This window comes from Phaethon aethereus, assembly GCF_964289735.1.
Source record: "Phaethon aethereus genome assembly, chromosome: 7".
NCBI lineage: Eukaryota > Metazoa > Chordata > Aves > Phaethontiformes > Phaethontidae > Phaethon > Phaethon aethereus.
The window spans coordinates 11582931-11604927 of record NC_138583.1 but is presented as its reverse complement, the minus strand read 5'-3'; the positions used below and the strand labels follow the sequence as shown (position 1 = coordinate 11604927).

The following is a 21997-nucleotide window of genomic DNA, read 5'->3' as shown; positions in this document are numbered from 1 at the left end:
CGACATTTATTTCTTTAGATTGAAGTCCTAAAAGCAGCGAAAGAAAGAATTGCGAAAAGACTTTCCTTAGCTCATCCATCAATACCCTTAAAATTCAGCCATCTATGCAACAAGCCAGACCCTCAGCTGAGCTATGCTGCTGGGATTCCTCAGGGAAGTCTGTGGGGCTGTGCCAGTTTATATAAACTGAAAGTGGGGTCCCATGTGAACAGCAAGTCCTACAGAGCAAATCAAATGGTGGTTGTACACACTGTTTTCCTCATTTTTGCAGCTGAAAGTCAAGCCAATACTGGACAAGCAGAAAGTTCATTATTTGAGGCAAACTGCCACTAAGTGTGCAGAACTACAATATTTCACAGGCACATCTTGCAAGTCCCCCATGTGCCACTAAGTTCACAAGGGCTGGCAGCTCATCTGCTGTCAATGCATGTGTTCAGCACCCAATGAAGAGCAAGTCTTATGAAAGACAGTTACTCTCAGAAGGGTTAATCTAGAAAGGCTTGACCCTGCACAGGCTTAAAAAGATGCCCAGGTCAGACTACACATCAGGGTCTAACATGTTTACTAATGCATACACAAAGTGGCTCAAAGATATGCAATGAGTATTTTTCAGGAGAGTTAAAAATGATCCTTTGTTCAATAACCTATCAATGAACACCAGAAAGGATGAGAAATCCTACTTTAAAATTCAGTTTCAAGTACCTGAAGTAGGTAGTACTTGGAATTAACATTTCTGGAAGCAGTATTCTTGAGCAAAATGATTACTATCTGCTTTACAACACCACAAATCTCAAGAGCACCACCCATTTTTCACAACACCAGATTTTTTTCTTGATCATTTTCAGACCAAAAAAAGCACAGTAGAGATAGCTGAATATAAATTTATGTAAAACCGTGTTCTTCCATTTTCAGCAGACAATTAATTTGGCAGAAGATGAACGTTCGGCTCCTTCATGCTACTAGAAACCGCAGATCTTTCCACAGTTTAGATAGGCAGGAATAAAAGCACAAATTCTTATCTCAAGATAAATGGAGATGGTTCATACTGAGGGCTTGTTAAACAAACTTATTCAAGTGCAATATTCATTTGGCCATTAAATGGCTTTTTTATTTCTGTTTAAATGAAACTTTTAACCAAACAACCTTGCTGTAGTATTGGCAAACGAAACCTGGAAAAAATATCTTCCAACACCTCCAAAGAGCACTTTGTTGTCTTAGGCACAAGATTTATTACAGTTCTTACAATCTGAAACAGTTTGTATATCCTTTGACAAACACAAAAGTTAGAGATTTATAAAGATATGTTTTTTGATGAAACTTCTCTGTTAAAAGACTTAAAAACAATCTCGTTCTAGGGGTGAGAGGGTAATTCAGTCTCTGGGGTTACCCTATTTCCATACAGATAGCCACAATGGGAGCAATCAATAAACTGTTTCCAAATATCCTTTCAAACATTGCAGAGACCAAAACTCCTGCTGCCAGGTCATGCAACAGTACAGCACATCTTGGCATCCCTCAAAAGTAAAAGGGCAAAACCAGGACTTGAAATCACAATATGCCTCTCAAATCCAGTCCCACCTTGGCACAGCTTTCCAAAGAGACTGTTAGCATCCCAGCGAGTCTAACGCTCGTGTCAATATTCCACCCACCTAAAAATTCTCCTTGAGCTGACTGTTAGGATGGCTTCCTTTGATCATGTGCTACTAGAAAGATGCACAGTAGATAGAATATAACAGAAGATCAGTATTGAACGTTGTTCTGACACCGATTTTCTGAAACAGGTTATGAATCTTTATCACAGATACATATTATTAGTCTGCTGAAACAATTTTTTCCCAGCTTATCTCTGCAAGCCAATGAAAACATTGCCAGACATGCCACTAAAGGCGGCACAAGTGTTACAGAACACAACCTGCCTTTTAAGAAAATAGAATACTAAAAGTCTCTACACTGATATACCTCACAGCACACACTTTCCTTTGATATCGCAGCCAGGTTAACTACACCCACCTGTACTGCAGATTTCACTTAGACTCTTCACCTCCATCTCAGCAGTGTACGGACCGCACCAGCTTCCCACACCAGCTTAGACCCAACAGTGACAAAGCAGTTTCCCAGCACCACCCCAGCATACCTCATTGAGCGCACCAGCCTTGCCAACAAAGTCCTTTTTTCCTCATTAGTAAACTTCATAACTCCCGGCGTCTCAAACTTCTGCCGGATCCACTGGCACTGCTCCACATCATTGATGAACATAAACTCCAAGCCGATGTGTTGGCAGTAGGTATTCTAGGATGTGAAAACACCAACACAGAAGCCTTAGGAGTTAATGGGCCATGAAGAAACAAATATATTTTTTAAATTATATTTTCTGTATATATTACTCTTCTGAAAGCTATTCTGTCTTCTTCCTCTTGCACTGTATCTTCCCCACAGTAATCCTATAAGCGAATAAATTATTTTACTGAATCTAGTTTTGTGCCAGACAGCTTTCTCTACAAAGTAACATTTCAAAATCTTGAATCTGGAAGATTCTCATTTGGTAATACATTCAAAGTAGGCAAATAAACCTGCCTTAAACTGACTGGCATATTTCACCTAACTCACTACTGTTCTTAGTGAACAGGCATAATAGAGTCTTTTCCTTAGATGCACCAGCAAAAATTTCAAGTCATTTATCAAAATTTACCCTGTCTTTTTTTAAATGTCACATGAAATCAAGCAATAAAGACAATGAGAAGACAGCTATGAAGCCTCATGCAAATTATCTAATAACTGTCAATTCTTAGAAGGCTGGAAATCGGAAAAAGAATCCAAGCAGCTGAAAGCAGAGAAAGGACAGGGAAAAATGCAAAGACACTTCAGAAATTTTACCCTTGTTGCATTTTTTAAATTCTCTTTTTCTTACCTTAAAAAGAGTATTTCACCAGAAGAATGTGTCCAAAACACAAGTCAACAGAAGTAAGACCTACTTTGAGTTTAATTTGAGACAAAACCACTCTGAACACACAGTATGTGCTCTCTACTGCCTCTAAAAAGGAATTTAATGTTAACTTCAATTTAAAAAGAAATCCAAAGCTCTGGAGAGAAGAGGGAAACCAGAGGGTTATTTCTCTTTTGTACTAATCAATTCCTTGAGGCTTTTAGATTTTGCTATTGATCTTGTCCATTTATTTGCACATTAAAATTTTAAGGATTATCTTTTGAAAATTGCTGCACAGACGTGCTAGAAGTGCAAAAAACAAAAAGCAAATATAGAACTCAAATGCACAACAGAGATATTGTGGTTTAACAAATTAGCATGCTTCAGCTTGGCCGATGTTATAGTCAAATGTACAAGTCAACACGTTCTCTCACACTTGCAAGAGCTCAAAGCCATGAACTCTTATACGCTCAGTAATTATTTTAGTTTTATGTTTGCACTCTTGTAACTTCATTCCATATTTCATCCTTTAAAATATTTCCTCACCCCTAGCCCTTTTTACTCCAATGGATTTCATTACCACGCAACAGAAATCTCTACAACTTCAGTACTCCAAAATCCTAGAAAAAGCACAATTGGGAATATCCAATACTTACTAACTCAGTAGCTTACAAATTCATTACCATTCCTACTTGCTGTTTTTCTATTTGGAGTTCCTCTCTAATTATATTTATTCCTTTATAATATTTTTGCTTTAAATGATTTTTTTCTTTGATGACTTCACATGGCATATCCATATCACCTGTCAGATAATGAAACTCTAGAAAAAGGATTGGGGATGGAAAACAAGGACCATCACTATCTACAAACTACAGTTGTGCTTTCATGAATTTGGTACCCAACCCTCATATTTTTACTCAGGTAAGTCTCACTAAAGCTCAGGTTCTGACAGCAACCCCTGCACATCCTGAGTACTGTATGCAAAGGTGTTCTATCTGTGGTAGGACACTTAAAAGACAACTTCTAAAGGCTCTACTCCTTTTAAACATCAGTTCTTTACAGAACTAGGGCCCAAATTAGTATTCTACCATATTCACCTCTTTTATACTCATCCTTAATCTATGTATTTCAGATATCCAGGCAATGAAAGTAATGGTGCTGTCATGTCTAGAAACAGTAAAAGGGTTATTTTTTATGTAATTTGAATTCTTTATATGCTCTATTAATAATTGAAAAAATTTTTTTTTTTTTGTGACTGGCAACTGGAAAAAGTTCACTTCTGTTTGGATGAAAACAATCACAAATCAAAAAATGTCCCACTAACCTCCAGCCGTTTGATGATCTCTCGTAAAGAAAGACTGTTCTCATTTCCTCCTATGAAGGTGGTTGTAGGCAGCTGAAAGACTTTGTCCAAATCAGATTCATGCAAACCATAAAAACCTACAACAGGTACATTATTAATTTGCAAAGCAGGGCAGGAGACAAAAAGGAAACCAGCATTGTTTTTTAAACCGTCGCAAAGTAAAGCAATATTAAGAAAGAAGGTACCAGATTAAAAATTGAAAGTGAAAATTTTGGAGGCATCCATTAGTACAATGCACTTTAGTCTGTATTTTAAAAAGAAATGTTTTAATTAAATAGTTATTGTTTGATTAGAAGTACCAAACCATTCTTTCTTAAATGCTCAGACAGAACATCTGAAATTAAAATCACCCAAGCCTTTTATATTTTAGCATATTAGCACACATGCCATCAATTCCCCATATTATATCTTGCACTTCACTGTTTAGTAAAATCACTAACTGTAATGACTGGGATTTCTTCCTTGCTCTATCATGGGCAACAAACAGAAAAACCACATTTCACAGACAGAACCAGTTGGTTGGAAGCATACTAGATTCATTCATACAACATTAATAGATAGACTAAGAAAAAATAGAGAACATGTTCAATGTAACTCTCTGCAAACATTCTGGCAGAACTTCCAAGGTATTTCTGTTCACCCTCTTTTTCTTCATAGGGAGTTAGTTTGAAAAGGCCATGCAATGACCTGTACAGCTCTATTTCCCAATCGGTGACTGCTTATAAAACAGACAGATTTCCACACATCCCATACACGCCCAACTAAAACAAGGGCTTGTTTAAGCATATCCTTCCATCTTGATTCAGACATATCTAAACTTGTTTTGGCTGAGAATATGGTTTAAGGAATTATTTAACTGAACTATTATGTGGTTGCCAAAGCTAAAATACACAACAGACAAGACTGAAAGACTGGTATCAATGCAATTTAAAGGCTTTGCATGACACAGTTTGACCTAGACCTGTTAAATGAAGAAAGGAAAAATAGCTTCTTACAATTTTAAGAAGCAAATGTATACAACTTATAATACACATTACATACAGTTATAGAAACTTATATATACATTAAAATTATGTATGTGTGTGTGCACACATAAAAATATTTTTAAAACTAAAATTAGAATCATAGAATAGTTTGGGTTGGAAGGGACCTTAGTCTAGTCCAAGCCCCCTGCCATGGGCATGGACATCTTCAACTAGATCATGTTGCTCAGAGCCCCATCCAACCTGACCTTGAATGGTTCAAGGGATGGGGCATCTACCATCTCTCTGGACAACTTGTGCCAGGGTTTCACCACTGTCATTGTAAAAAATATCTTCCTTATATCTAGTTGAAATCTGCCCTCTTTTAGTTTAAACCCATTACCCCTTGTCCTGTCACTACAGGCCCTGCTAAAAAGTCTGTCTCCATCTTTCTTATAAGCCCCCTTTAAGTACTGGAAGGCTGCAATAAGATCTTGCAGCCTACTCTTCTCCAGGCTGAACAACCCCAACTCTCTCAGCCTGTCCTCACAGCAGAGCTGTGCCATCCCTCTGATCACTTTTGTGGCCTCCTCTGGACCCTCTCCAACAGGTCCATGTCTTTCCTGTGCTGAGGGGTCCAGAGCTGCACGCAGCACTTCAGGTGGGGTCTCACCAGAGCAGAGCAGAGGGGCAGAATCCCCTCCCTCGACCTGCTGGCCACGCTGCTTTGGATGCAGCCCAGGATAGGGTTGGCTTTCTGGGCTATGAGCACATGTTGCTGGCTCATGTCCAGCTTTTCATCCACCAGTACCCCCAAGTCCTTCTCAGCAGGGCTGCTCTCAATCCCTTCATCCTGCAGCCTGTATTGATACCGGGGGTTGCCCTGACCCAGGTGCAGGACCCTGCACTTGGCCTTGTTGAACCTCATGAGATTCACAGAGGCCCATTCCCCAAGCTTGGCCAGGTCCCTCTGGATGGCATTCCACTCCTCAGGTCTGTCTACCACACCACTCAGCTTGGTGTCATCTGCAAACTTGCTGAGGGTGCACTTGATCCCACTCTCTATGTCATTGATGAAGATATTGAACAGTACTGGTCCCAGTATAGACCCCTGAGGGACACCACTCGTCACCAATCTCCATCTGGACATTGAGCCATTGACCACTACCCTCTGGATGTGAATAGCTTCTCTGTTTTTAATTTTGAACTCTTCATCTTGATTCCGGATAAGCTGCAGGCATCCACTTTAACACTGATACGACAGCCTGCATATAACTCTTAAATCAATATAGAAAAGTGCGCTGTATTCCCTGTTAAAGGAATTTTCTAAAGATGAAAGAGAAGCAGCAATGTAAAGATTAAATAATAACGGAACTTAGCATTTAGAGTTGAAGTGAGGCCATAGGATTGCGTTGCCACCGCTTTTACTATACAGCACTGTCAGTAATAACACATTTTGTGTTTTAAAAATAATATTTTAAAATAACATAATTTAACATATTAATTTTGGTTTTCATAATGATTTCCATACTATATTAAAATTACAAATCTGGAGTGACCAAAACAAGTGTTCATGTACCACTACTTCTCCTTTTAGGTACCATAGTAGGTTTTTCCAGCACCAAATTAGCTCTGGTTTTCTATAATGCTAAAAGAAAAAAAAAAAAAAGGAGGAAAGGGGAGGAACACAGGGGATAACAGCGTCTTTAGTGTAACTTGAAACAAAGCGGTGCTAACATCCTATTTTTTTTTCTTTTACTGATTTTCGGACTTCCTAGGCTCTTCATGTTCTGTCATGCAAAAACCAAAACATGTACAGGAGTGATTTGGGCACACACAGAACATCAGTGCTTTGTAGTGCAGCACTGCATGTTTACTGAAGCATCACCTCATGTTTAAAGAGATACAACCTTACTGAAATCCAAGAGTTCCTGAAAGCAATTCCATAACTTGAATCATGCAGTAGGTACACCTGTAACTAGCTGCATTTTTAGAAGCAACTCCCAGAAGAAACTTCCTACCAGAAGGTTTGTCAAAAAAGAAACCAGAAGACAGGACAAAGAAAATCCACAGAAAAATCAAACACTAAAATACTTTCTGTATTACCAGAGACCTTTCATAAGTTTGCTGCCTGGAACACTCAAGAATAGGCAACATTTGAGATCCTTCTCTTTTTTGCTATGCCAAGACTAGGTTAGAAATTTTGATTTCCCTCACAAACTGAAATACCACCTCAGTTACAGTCTCAGACACATCCCCTCACCTCATTCAGAAGTCTAGCATATTTTTCCTAGGCTTATGAGGGCTTCAGTATAATGCTTTCTGACCAGTCACAACACTTTGTACTAAACTATCTGTAGAGTTTAAAGAAATTTGTACTGACGTGCTAGCAATCACCCATGCTCCAAACAAGTTATATTTACTCACTAAACGTCTAATATATTTTCTAGTAGGTACTTTCTCTTAATTAAAGCAGACAAATTTCAAAGAGAACCCCAGATCTGTGTAAGCACCTCTCTATTTACAGTCTTAAGCACTCCACTGCATTATATGATCAAGGGTCAGAACTGGGTCGTGTCCCCCCCAGAAATAGAAAACACAGCGGCAAAGAGGCAGTAGATGTACTTACAGTAAAATTAAGCAGAATGTGTTTTATCTACTACTTGCACTATGTTTTATGTCTGGTCCAAAAAGCTTCCCTACATGTCAAAGAAAAATTGATTCAGTGTCTTTATCAAGTAGAAAAACACCTTTTTAATATACCAGGTAGACTGAAGAGTAGAGAAAAATCAATCAGATTTTTTTTTTATTCAAGTAGAGAGGAGCAAAGAAATTGATCAGTGCAATTCCTCAAACACATGCCCTCTTAGCAACCAGAACAACTTCTGCAAAAGCAAACCCTAGTGTATTACACTCTTCCAGCAGTAAACTAAAATGATCACCATTGGATTATGTACACAAGTCAAGAATTCTACACTTTCCATGTTTTCTTCCGGTAACTTCAAACAGACTTCAAGTTATACTGAAGGAATACGTATCAGAAGCTAGAATGCAAATTTGGTATGAGATTTACCCTAAGTTCCTCTATCCAGCATTTTGTCCCTTGCTTGTTTTTCCTTTTGACTAGCCTTCAGATATCCCCAGTCAAAACAAGTATCAAGCATAATAGTATAAAAATAATTTAGATTACCAAAATCTTGACCTAATGTATTGATTAGTATTAATTTCTGGTGTGGTTCAAAAACATAAGATTTGGGGTTTTTATATAGCATTTATAACCATCATTCATGAGAAGGTGCATTCACAGGAACCTCAGCTGTATTCTCAAAGTAGAAATTCCATTGTCCTGAAATCTGAGCCTCCTTACAGATGCTCAAAGAAACTATTTCATGATACCAGCAAGCAGAAAAGGTAGAAGCTTCCCTGAAATGTCAAATAACCTCGGCCCAATGAGACAAAAAGAGACAAATGACCATTGCAAGTAACAAGGTACACAGTGTGCGTACCAAGTTTATCGATTGTAGTGATTAAGTCAGATGGAACAAATGAATCCAAGTCTGCATCCAGAATTCCAAGGGGATCCAGCTGAGCCACATGATGGCCACGGATCTGAAAAAGGAGGAAAGTGAGAGAAAAATGAAATCACACTAAAAAAAAGGCAAAAAGTCACTGATATATCTCTCCATAGTATGCATATCAGCCATGAAGTCAAATAAGCCACTAACGTCATGACAGAGTTATATTTCGCAAGTTTTCCCATAAGAACAGGAAATAAGCATTATATCTCTGGATATGGTCACTACCTCTATTAAAAATCACTGAATACACATTAGAACATAATCTTTATTTTTTCTGACATACAATTTAAACGAGAATTACACTGAAGTCTAAGTAAACTACTAAAGATTGTATTCTAAATCTTTGGGCAAATTAAGAAACTATGACCAGCCTATAGATCCTATCATTTGCTAATTCAGTCATTTTGTATTTTTGCCTGAATCCTCCTTTCTGCACCTGCAGAATACTAAAATACAGCATTGCTGACCTAAAACATAGATTGGTGCTGAAGAAATTTATACTGGAAGTGAACGGATCACTCTTCATGAGCTCTGCTCCACATCAGATAGCATCAGATAGCATTTATTTTCATTCACAAGCTTTTGGGAATTTCATCTATGATAAAATTCACATTTAAGACACCAAAGAGCAAAAATTCAACAAGGAATTTAGCCAGCTTTCAGATATCAACATGACTGGTGTTAGTGCATGCCACAAGTTGCTATAAACTAGTGTCTGATATTAACATATAACATCGTTTCAATAGAGCCACAAATACATTAGAAAAATTTGGTTTTTAATGTCTCTTGTGCGTGATTCTCATATACCATATTAGCTCATTAAAAGCTTTTTCTAGACATTTGAATATGAACATTTTCTCCTTAATACTCTTCTTTTTAAAGAAAAATTCAGATCACTTAGGTAGAATTTCATTCACACTACTAGTATCCTAATTGTTTCTGAAAAAAAAATTAATAAACTGTAATATTAATAATGAATTGCATTCACACAGTAATAGAATGTGATTGAAGTGTGGTTCATCAAGAAGTGACTTGTAAAAGCAATGTTCCAATGTTCCATATTTGCAGGAGAGTTCATAACAAAATGCTTTCCACTCATAAGAAAACAGAAATATGGCATCTTTTTTAGAACGACCAGCCCTGTAAATTCAGCCTGGCCTCCAAGATTCTTTGCATCTCATGAATCACCAGTAATAAAACTCTGACAGGCCAAATGATGCTCACAGCAACATCTGTGCCACCTCATTGTTTACAGCAGCACAAAGTCTATCTGACTGGAACTAAGCAAACAATTCTGTTTCAAGCATCATCAACAGAATTCACCGCCCTAAACTACATCTGCTCTGCAGTATTAGTAGGAAGAGGAAGAGGATTAGCAAGAATAACAAAACCCAGAAGAGCAAATCAGTAAAACACTGTGCCATATTACACTCCAGGTCTTTAACTAAAAGACAGTATTTTCCTCAATACCAATTTATTTTTTAATAGCTTCCACTTTCTTCACGGGATACAGAAAACAGTAACAACTGCAAAAATCAGAGATCAAACTTGTGAAAATACATGCATGGAAAATTTTCCTCAATTGCCATAAATTTCACAAAATGCACATACAGACTACCTGAAACTAGACTTTAAAATCATATTTTCTAGACACAGATGCCAAAAAAAAAATCTACACTCTAAAAGAAGACTCAAGAAATTAATTTATCTAGACTCATATTTGTTAAGCACACATATTTCACTGGAAATACTTCTTTCAGTGCATTCGGTGCTCTGCATTACAAAAAGCAATAGATTAACTGCCTTTTCAGAAGACCAGTTCAACAGACCACAAAGCAGTTTACCACAAAAACCATAAGATACTGACAGGTTTGAGAAATGAAAATTCTGTATCCTTCTCCATTTCATTTCATTATCAGGCAATGGAAGGTCACAAATTGATCGTATGCCTTCAACACTGAATTTAGAGGGTATTAAATACCTTTTAAAAACAGACAGTTGCCTTAGGTAATCCTCTTTCATTGTTTGTCACAGACACATTGCGTGCCTGCCATTTATACAGACATTTCTGTTCCACCACTTGAGTCAGACGGCACACTTTCAAATATACACACAAAATGGCAATCTCTGAACTATTTTCAAGTAAATGGTGTCAAAGCAACCTAACATTCTCCAGTTTTCTCTAATTCTTCAACAGATTTTTACTGCAAGCAAAAGTGAATGGGCTGAAGTGGTTGTTTTCTACATAGCTAGCTATTTCTAAGTAAATTTAATATATTCTTTATATTCACAAACCTTTCTACTCTTCTACAAAACCTCTCCAACAGCTGGATTAACATGGTTCATATCTGAATCAATGGTGACAACACGACGTGTATAGAAAAAGAAGTTTTTTTAAAAGTTCCTCTTCTATTCCTCTGATGACAGCAAACAGCAGTTAAAATTCTTAGTGCAAGGAAGGACAAACGTCCTCAAGTCAAACTGTAGCAAATTTTTTCGGAATTTACATACCTATTTATTAAAAAAAAGGAAAATTAAGACTTGATTTCTCAATTTAATTATAGGGCTAAAAAATCTGAGTGTGAAAAAAAGTCAGCTTTGATGAACAGCTCTCTAAAAGAAATTAAATCAAAGCTGACCCAAATGCAGTACTGTCAGCCTCCCAAAATTCAACTTCTGGTTAATTATTTCTCCCCTCTCTTTTTAATCTATAATCCTGCTCAAATCAAGAATCTCAAAACACACTAGATGTATGAGAAGGCAAGTGCATTTCTTCCTTTCTTAAAGAAAGGTAGTAACATTTAGAACTGTAACACAAACTTCCCCTGAGGTGAAGACAGACTTGGATCATGGAAAAGTTTGCTGATGAAGAGAGGGAAAATTTCACTGCACACATCAGGAGATCCATTAGTACCAGTATATCCAGGACAAGCCCCTTCACATGAAGCAAAACTATTTCAGATAACTTAGTTTTCCAATTTGGTCAAGTAACTTACTGAATCAATGACACACACACAAAAATCTTAATACAGTCAAGTGAGCCAAAAGAATAGTAAAGGCTAAGGTTTGACATGTTTGGCTCCTGCTCTTGGTAAATGGGCAAAAAACAATAGATTCATGTTCCCTTTCACAAATGACTACCTCCATAAAGAGCTTCCAGGTTAAGTCACGTGACCAGCATCAGGGCTGTGGGTAATCTGAATCCTGATTTTGCTAAGCCAGAGGAACATCCCAGTCTGAATCCAGGACCTCAGCGTTCAGACACCGTGCCAGGAAGAAAAGACTAATTCAAGACATTTTAGATCAGAAGCAAGACAATATGCAACAGTTAAGATCAGAAGACAAAGAACATAGGAAGAAAAAGGAGAGGCCCTCCCACATGTACCCCAAAGTACACTTACTTGGTATGCTCTTATCAAAGACTGCACAGCAAGGTGATCTTCAACAAGCTTTTCAGCTTTACCCGGTGTCTGGGCCAGGCCATGGCTCTGAAGAAATGATGCTTTTCTTTCCAACTGAGATGGTAGATGGGGATCATATGCTTGGCCAGCATTAGCATTTCGGAAAAACAAATCCCAGGACTGGACATGTGTACAGAGAAGGAAAGAAGGAAAATCTATTACTTCAAACAAAAGCCTCAACCCAAAGTAGCTCCTTCAAGCTGCAAATGGTACCTCACTACATTACAGTATTAAGTACTAATAATAGCCAGCAAAAAGAGAGCACTGATCCATCCATATCTTGGTAGCAACTGTGCATTTCATTTACATAGAGCCCTTTTCGTCTCATTTCTTACACTGAGCTTGTTCAGTGGAAAACTCTCCAGCACGTATGAGTGCAAAGCATCTTTGTACATTATTCATTCACACAGCTCTTTTTAACTGTGATGTTTATTTAGGCAACCAGTAATTGGTATGATATTATGCTGCTAGTAAAGAGGTATCAAGCCTATAAAACTGAAAACCTTAATAAATGAAATTAATCCATTCCTTTAATGATACTTAAAGAATGTATGATACTTCAAGACACTCACTGAATATGCTAAATCAGAATCAGTCCTTAAGGGCCTTTCTTGAAGAAGCTGTTTAAAAGCAATTACAGCTCTTTTGAGTGAGGCTTTTGGTCTAAGATCCTTTCCTCTCTAGCTTACGTTACGTTACCATGAAAGAAATTACGGACCTGGTTTCAGCTGCAAGTCATAACTTTAGAAGAATACATATTTCAGAAACTGAATCATAACAAATGAAAGATCCTTTTATTTCCATCTGCACTTTTACATAAGCCACTTCCCCTACATATGCCCAAATCTGGTTCTCCTGAACTGTTTCACAAAATCACAGAATAATTAAGGTTGGAAAAGACCTTTAAGATCATCAAGTCCAACCATCAAGTCAACACCATCACGCCCTCTAAACCATGTCCTGAAGTGCCACGTCTACATGTTTTTATGAACACTTCCAGTGATGGTGACTCTATGTCGTGGTTTAGCCCCAGCCGGCAACTAAGCACCACGCAGCCGCTCGCTCACTCTCCCTCCCACAGTGGGACGGGGGAGAGAATTAGGAAAAACCTCGTGGGTTGAGATAAACACGGTTTAATAGGACAGAAAGAAAGAAGGGAACAATAATGATAATACCAACAAAGGAATGTATAAGAACAAGTGATGCCCAATACAGAAATTGCTCACCACCCCGTGATCGACAGCCCGTCCCCGAGCAGCGATTTCCGCCCCCCCGGCCAACTCCAGTTTATGTACTGGGCATGACGTCGTATGGTAGGGAATATCTCTTTGGCCAGTCTGGGTCAGCTGTCCCGGCTGTGTCCCCTCCCAGCTCCCCGTGCACCCCCAGCCTGCTCGCTGGCAGGCCAGCACAAGAAGCTGGACTGTCCTTGACGGCTCAGCAACAACCCAAAACATCAGCACATTATCAACAGTTCCTCATCTCAAATCCAAAACACAGTCTCACACTAGCTTCTGTGAGGAAAACCAGCTCTATCCTGGCTGAAACCAGGACACTCTACCACCCCCCTGGGCAGCCTGTTCCAATGTTTGAACACTCTCTCGGTAAAGGAATTTTTCCTAATACCCAATCTAAACCGCCCCTGGTGCACCTTGAGGACATTTCCTCTCATTCTGTTGCTAGTTTCTTGGGCAAGGAGACCAACACCTACCTCACCACAACCCCCTTTCAGGTAGTTGTAGAGAGCGATAAGGTCTCCCCTCAGCCTCCTCTTCTCCAGACTGAATAAACCCAGTTCCCTCAGCCGCTCCTCATAAGACTTCTCCTACAGACCCCTCACCAGTTTCGTTGCCCTTCTCTGGACACGCTCCAGCACCTCAACGTCCTTCTTGTAGCGAGGGGCCCAAAACTGAACACAGTATTTGAGGTGTGGCCTCACCAGTGCTGAGTACATGGGCACAATCACTTCCCTACTCCTGCTGGCCACACTATTTCTGATACAGCCCAGGATGGGCACCTGGGCACTACTGGCTTATGTTCAGCCAGATGTCGATCAGCACCTCCAGGGCCCTTTCTGCCAGGCAGCTTTCCAGCCACTCTTCCCCAAACCTGTAGCGTTGCATGGGGTTGTTGTGACTGAAGTGCAGGACCCAGCACTTGGCCTTATTAAACCTCATACAGTTGGCCTCAGCCCATTGATCCAGCCTGTCCAGATCCCTCTGCAGAGCCTTCCTACCCTCCAGCAGATCAACACTCCCACCCAACTTGGTGTCATCTGCAAACTTACTGAGGGAGTACTCAATCCCCTCATGCAGATCATCAATAATGATACTAAACAAGACCGGCCCTAGTACTGAGCCTTGGGGAACACCGCTTGTGACCAGCCGCCAACTGGATTTAACTCCATTCACCACAACTCTCTGAGCTCGGCCATCCAGACAGTTCTTTACCCAGCAAAAAGTACACCTGTCTAAGCCACGAGCCGCCAGTTTCTCCAGGAGAATGCTGTAGGAGATGGTGTCAAAGGATTTACTAAAGTCCAGGTAGACAAATGATGAGGTGCTCACTGTCCCAGGTTAGAATGGTATTGGATATATGGATGCCAACAGACAGCAGCAGAATGGGATAAAACACCTGAGACGCTTATACCCAACAAAGAAGAAAGCCTGCACGAACAGGGGGCTAATCAATAATTGTGCTTAGCTTACAGTTTCCACAAAAGGTAATGAAAAGTCATAAAACACTTTCCTCAGTTTGGCTAACTTAAGAAACAAGGGAAGCTATTTCAAAATTTTAAAAAACTTTGTGACTGGAATAGAAGAACTGTAAAAGCTAAATTTCATTTTGTACAGTGCATGTGAGCTTGGAACTAATGCATTTCAAGGAACCATTGCCAGAAAAGACAAAAATTACCCCAAAGATTTAATTTTAAAAAGAATATTACTTAATGTATTAATCACAGAATACACAAAAGAATCAAAATAATGTAATACCAACACTGCACAACAGAAAAATATTTATAAAATTCTGTTTTCATTAACAAAAAGTCTTCAGATTGATATTTCTACAAGCTTTAAGTTGTTCAGCAACACTATGAGAGGGGCAGCACACAAGAGCTAAACATCACCCAACCTTCCAAGATCAAGTTATGGAAGTGGGAGGATTCACTGAACCTGTGGGAGGGAATTTCATCTTTAGCATAAAGCCACTGCCCGAGAAACACTGCTTTAATGCTCCTCTCTTACTTATTTATTAATACAAAGCTGCATTGATACAAATGCAATAACCTTACTTAATTTATCACACTGTTCTTACATGGACTTGATCTAAACATAGCCTACTTTTTATATGCCATGACAAACTAAGGCAGACAGATCATGCTTGGTGGTCAGTTACAAGACCAGTGATGAAGAATTCATTCTACCTCCCTTCTCTCATTTATGCCCGTTTCCTATATTCTTATTACCTTGACACCTTGCTAGCTGCACTGAGATTAGAAGTCTGAATTTACAGAACACCCAATAAACGGTCTGCAAGAGCTATTAGTGTAACTGCATTTCCTCTGGTATTCTCTCTATACACCTTCTTACTCTGTATTAAGAACAGTATTGTATAGACGCCTATACAGCACCTAGTCTGAGAGTTTGCAGATCCCAGACAGTGAAAAAGAGATACAATCCCTTTGTGTTACAACTACGGCTACTTAGACTGAAAGAATTATTTTGACAATACATGGCTATTAACTTTCATTAAATTAGGATCCAAATGTGTTTGGAATTTCCATGACAAATCTGATGTTTGGTATTCATTCAAAGTTTGAATAAAGAATATGCTTTGCTTATGTTAAGGTTCCTTTCTCACTTTTTCCAATGCCATGATACACATACAGTGATAATAATATAACTAATCCTTTGCTGAGTCAAAAGCTTTTAATTTAGATGTAAAAGTTATCACAGAACAGTCCCACAAACAATTGAATATGTTTTCAGACAAGTGCTCTTCTGAGATGGTTGCTAACAAAATCCAAATAGACTTGCCCAACAAGCTACCTGTTTAAAGAAAATAAGCATAGGACCCTTTCTTCATGCAAACTCACAAATACAAAGAAATGGCTTCAAAATGTTTACATCTGAAGATGCAGCCAGCTGGGACAGAAGGAACCCACACTATTTTTTCCTATCACATTTTTGAACTTATTGATTTGTTGGGCAAGCTTGACATTTAATCAGAGGGGAGGGAAAATATATCATTTAGCTACAGAAAATTAGTTTTTTCTAGATACACATCCATCAAAGCCTTTTCAAATTTCTATAGTGTCTTTCAAGATTGATACCAGAGTGTCTTCAAGTCCTGTGTATCAATGTCAGTCTTTGGCAACAGTATTTGCCATGTGACTGCACAGACAGAAGACCAGCTTGATCTCACAGCAAACCTGGAGGTTCTCAACTAAATTAGTAAAGTTTCTTAAGAAAATGGTAGAGGAAACTTATAATAGAAAAATACATCTGTAAAAAAAAAATTACTATACTGATACATGATAGATGCCTTTTTTTTTCCTATCAGCAAATATATATTGTAGTTAACCATTATTTTCTCAAGTAATATAATACAACTCAAGTGATTCAGTGGCAATATTCTACTCACATAATAAACAGTATTGCACTTAACTAATGTTATTTGTTATCCTATCTTGATGTTTTTTTTTTTTTTTCTGGTGACATCACAATATTTATCAACTGCAGTGAGGACAGTAAAGCCTTAGAAGACACCCACTGAGCATCGCCACATCATTTAGAAAAAAAAAAAAAAGAGAAAAAAGAACAACAAAAAAAGATGAAGTCAAAACAAAACCCCCACACTTCTAAGTACATGAAAAAAGGAAGTGATTACACACTCACAGTAGAGCAGCTGCATACAGAATAACATGGCAGGCATTACGTACTCAATATCCAACCATGCAGTTTTGTAATTAATCTTGTGATAGTAATAACTGAGCCTTGTCAAGCTTCTCCCTTATGATCTATGGCCCTGACACCACGCTTCAAGGAGAAATAATGACGCCTTTTTCAGAGTCCACGTCATTTTATTCTGATTGCTGTTTTGGCTACTCTAAGGATAGGAGATTCAAAAGACAAGGAAAAGCAGGAAATCATCAGGAATGGATTTTAAGAAGAATAAAAGCTCCTATGGATATAAATGCATATTCCCTGATATATAATCATGGTATACATAGAAAGGAGAGGTTCTCAGAAAAAACACTGGTAACACTGAATACACTCATCGGAACATGACAGCCATACTTCAAACAGTTTTAAATAAGCCTACAGGGGAAGACATGTCCAGTCAAATCTTCTAGGAGGGAAATAATTTGAGGAGCCTTGATTAACTGAAGTTTCTAAGTAAAAGTTAATAGAATATGATTTTTAAAGCCCAGGAAAAAATAAAGCTTTTTCATCTCATCAACTAGAAGGAGGCACATCCCCTCTGATAAGGAGGAGATATCCAAGAAGAAACATCAGGAAAATAGGAACTAAAGAGGAAAAAGAGTATAATGTCTAAACATCTAGCACAAATTGGGTCTCTAAACCATGCTGCACATACTGGCCAAGACCATGAAATACGAGTGGCCTGCAGAGAGATTCAAATTATTAACAATACCGTTACCAGCACCACATAAGCCATTGGTGTCTCTTGACATTATTTTCCAACACTTTCACTACTTTCCATAGAAGAAAGATAAATTTACAACTTGCCTAAAGTCATACAACTATGGCATGAATTTTTCTGTATTTTTGAGAAAAAGGGTGAGTTCAGCTCTCAACATTTTTAAGCTGTTTTATTAAAGCCCACATTGAACAATTTCTGTCAACAAAAAACGTGGGCAGGTATTTACAGCTTTCAGCTGATGAAATTAGATGGTTTTCAAGAACCAAAAGTTAATTTTGTTGATGAAACAAAGTAAAATTAATCAGCATCATTCTCCTCCCCCTCTGTTTTCTAGGCTGTGAAAAACCTAATTATTTAGGCAAGAATAGCTGTAAAGTAATCTGTGATGTCCATCAATCATATGCTTTTAAGCCTCATAAATGAGGCACACAATGAATTTAGTTCATTACTGTTGTAAATATGTTACGTATAGTTAACCTGGAAAAGAATTCACACAAAGAAATGCGTCTTGAATTTCCCGTGATCCACTCCCTAGGCCACACCGTACTCCACTAGTACATTTACATTCCTCTGTCAATTCACTATTGCTAATTTATTATTGCTGTTCAACCTACAAACTGCATCACCTCATCAGGATCCATCACTGAGCTGTGCCTGAGCTGCCAGAGGAATCGTATAGTCTTTCGGCAGGATTCTTACCATTGCCGCCTACCCCCAAGTATCAGCAAAACAATGAATGGGTCTAAATTTAGCAGAAGACTTTGCTCTTCGCAAAGGCCGCGGCGCCGGGGAAGGCCGTGGCTGACCTTAGCGAGGACGCACAGTGGGATTGGCCCGGCCGTTCAGCACCCTGGCCAGCTCCGGCCCGCCCCTGCTTACGGTTGCTTAACCCGTGTTAATTAACTGAGGTTCACGCCCCGTTAGCGGTGTGCAAGATTTCACAGCAGCAAAACGCACTCCGGCTCTAAGGGGTCTGAACAAGACATTTAATTCTTAATGGAAAGAAGGTTGTGGCAAGTCGATGTAACTTAAACAGAACAAGTGAAAACGAGACGCCACCACACACAGTCCTTCTGCGCGACTTCATCCTTTCAGTGTCCTCAAAATAAAGAGTTAATACCGATCTATAGCACTAACACATCACGAGGGCTTCTCAGAAGTTAATTCAATGCATCCACACAACACGCTGCCCAGCTCTACTCTGGCTGGAAATTTAGCTGGCAGTTAAATGAGGAGGAATCAAAGACAGGTGGGATGAGAGGAGCCACCCCTGGAGATGGTCTCCTCAGTTCCATGTTAAGGTGTAACACAAAAGACCTGGGGTCTATCTGCTATGTGAACAACATCCAGTCTTCAGAGTTGTCACTCCATATGTCACACCTTCCATCAGCACTAAATTAACCCACAATATCCAAAAGAACCCAGCTACAAACAGGCTTTTTTTGGTCCTTTTTCTTTTTTTTGCCAACATGTGTCACTTCCTCACACTCCAGATATGATTATCGGACTTCGAGCAACAACTTCTAAGTGAAATTTTGATATATGTGTCAAGAATAAAGAAACACACAACTAATTTGGTAAACATTTTGGGCACAATTCACATTACTTCTATAGAAAATGACTTGTCTGTCTTAGACTTTATCAGATTTCTCATCAGCTTCTTAACTTAATATACATGTACCACCATAAAAGAGCCTACCTTGTCAGCAGAAAGCTTGTTAGAAATAAGTCTATGTATTTTGCCCACAAGAAAGGATTTGGGCAATAAAGTAAAAAAATAAAAAGCAAACAAATGTTTGTCACCTGGAAAGAGAGGGAGAGAGACAGAACAAAATACTTTCCAAGATACTTAAGAAGGCTTTTCTGACAATTTCAGATTCAGATTCAGGTTACAACTTCCACAGATGGGAAAGGAACTTCCATCTAAAGGGAACTGAACATTCATGTTCTTCAGACAGTTTAGAAGTACCAACGTCAACACATACTATCTAAATATAACATATCCTGACACAATCTTATTACAATAAACCAAAAAATTGAAAGTATTTTATTTCTTGGGTCTTCTGCCAGATGTAACTAAATACTTTGAACAGGCTTCTTGAGCAGCGTTTCCATAGAGGAATGCTGAAAGTTTCCGAGCAGCTTGTTATTTCTGGTCTGCACTTCTCATTCTTTCTGCTCAGCTCACCATGCCTGTGGCTCCGCTGTACTTTCTCTGCTGCAATATCACATCTTACAACAATCAATATGTGGGAAATTAGTTTCACATTTTTCATTTCATACAAGACCTTTTTCTGAACTTTTTATAAAACAAGTTAAAAAAGAAAAAAAATCGATTCCACTCTTAACCTGATATTATCATTTACAGTCAAGTTTTAGACTTACCTTATGTACACTTTTGGGGTTTTCAAGCCATGCATAATACATTTCCTCCACATAATTTGAATTACTCCCACTCAGGAATGGTTCTGAGGTTCCTGATGAAGCATACCGTTGGCCATGTAAAAATACCCTTCTGGCTATACCTTGCTTTTCCAGAAGTTTAATGCCATTCCACTTCAGCGTAGCCGCAAACAACTTCAGATGACTCATGTTTGTTTATTAGATAGAAGATCCAAGTCTATTAATAAACACAAAAACAAACCTAATCAGAAAAAGAGCCAATGAATTGCAGACACATTTCAGTCTCATACTGAAAACTGAGGTTTATGGCTAGAGTGCTCTTCAACAAAGTTCAGGCATGAAGTTCTCTTCAGGACAGAAGCTACTCTATGACTGATTGTAGAGCTATGCTTACAGCAGTGTACATCAGCGGTGTTGCTGATGGCCATCCCCACATCGATCAGTTCACCTCACAGCTTCTGTAACTGCTAACATCATCCTGGCTCCTGAAGCAATCATGATACCACTTGTATCGCATGCTCCCTGAGTCCCGGTTCCTGGGAACAAATGAGTCTGCTAATCATTGACTTCTCTTGGCAACCGTAACTGCTCGCTCTCGGTTGTAGAAAGCTGCAGCCTTTTACCAAGCCAAACTGGGGCCAGTTCAATGAACAGCTTCAGCCGCAAACACAGAAATTGAAAAGAAGCCTGATAGCTCAAATTTATGTCATGAATAATGGAGCTGACAAAACAATTAAAAGTGTTAGTTAAGTCTTCATATTGACATTAGCCTTCAATCAAACAGTGTTACACAAAGAAAAGGCTCAGTTTAATTTGCTTTCCTAACCGGCAACATTTATTTTGCCCTTCCAATGAGCTTTTTAACAAGGAAAGCAGATTCCCTGTAATTTTGAACACAATGAGAAAAACAATAAGGGTTGCATCTTGGGAATGCTGAACACCATCAGCTCCACTGTACAGCTCTAGCAGAGAATCAAATCTCACTTTCAGAATAAAAAGAACAAATGTAGCTGACAATTAGACCAAAAGTAGTATAATCTTAACGCTGAAGTTGCTAAAATTGCAAAGGAATAGCAATAATGTGAAAAGAAATTACTAGTTTTCTTTTCACTTTAGAAGCATTTGGAAAGCTACAACAACATAAAGGGTAGGATACTAATTAAGAGGAAGAAGAATTCAGATTTAACTCTGAGGTGTCTCTCTCTTGTTTTGTTGTCAATCTCGAGAAATAATTTATTTGGTCAGAACATAACCACAAGTTTTTGTTGTTTAGTGTGACTAGTTGAACAATTGCTTAAGAACAAACAAAAGCAGTGAGTTGTCAAATGAACTTCAAAGCGTTTTGAAACCACCACTGCCATTTTGAGTCATAGGTCAAACTTTATGTTACCTATTACATATAAAGATTATTTTCTCTCTAAATCAAGACACTTCAAAAACTCTGTATAAACATTTTCTGTATATAAATCCCATTAAATTATTTTCTCACTGCTTTTCCTCTTCCTCCTCTCCCTCCAAAAAAAAGGAAATATATGGTTAGAAAATTCCTAAACTTGTAAGGGATAGGAAGAGCTGTATTTTTCATCATCCAATTTTAAAATGAATATTGGTCTTAAGAAAAAGAAAAAAAGGCTCCTACT

At 38.5% G+C, this 21997-nt stretch overlaps 1 protein-coding gene across 2 annotated transcripts in view; it reads right to left on the bottom strand.

Annotated features, from left to right (window-relative positions):
- OGDHL (oxoglutarate dehydrogenase L) overlaps window positions 1-20546 on the bottom strand; it is a gene marked incomplete at its 5' end in the record, with an annotated part of 53073 nt that extends 32527 nt beyond the window's left edge. Inside the window, 5 exons of one of the 2 annotated variants that reach the window (XM_082002147.1) lie at window positions 2135-2289; window positions 4248-4363; window positions 8722-8857; window positions 12228-12407; window positions 20340-20546. In XM_082002147.1, the coding sequence (XP_081858273.1) occupies window positions 2135-2289; window positions 4248-4363; window positions 8722-8857; window positions 12228-12407; window positions 20340-20546 (794 nt within the window). The remainder of the gene's footprint in view (window positions 1-2134; window positions 2290-4247; window positions 4364-8721; window positions 8858-12227; window positions 12408-20339) is intronic. The other variant, XM_082002148.1, reaches the window with a different exon arrangement.
- Window positions 20547-21997: the final 1451 nt, after the last annotated feature.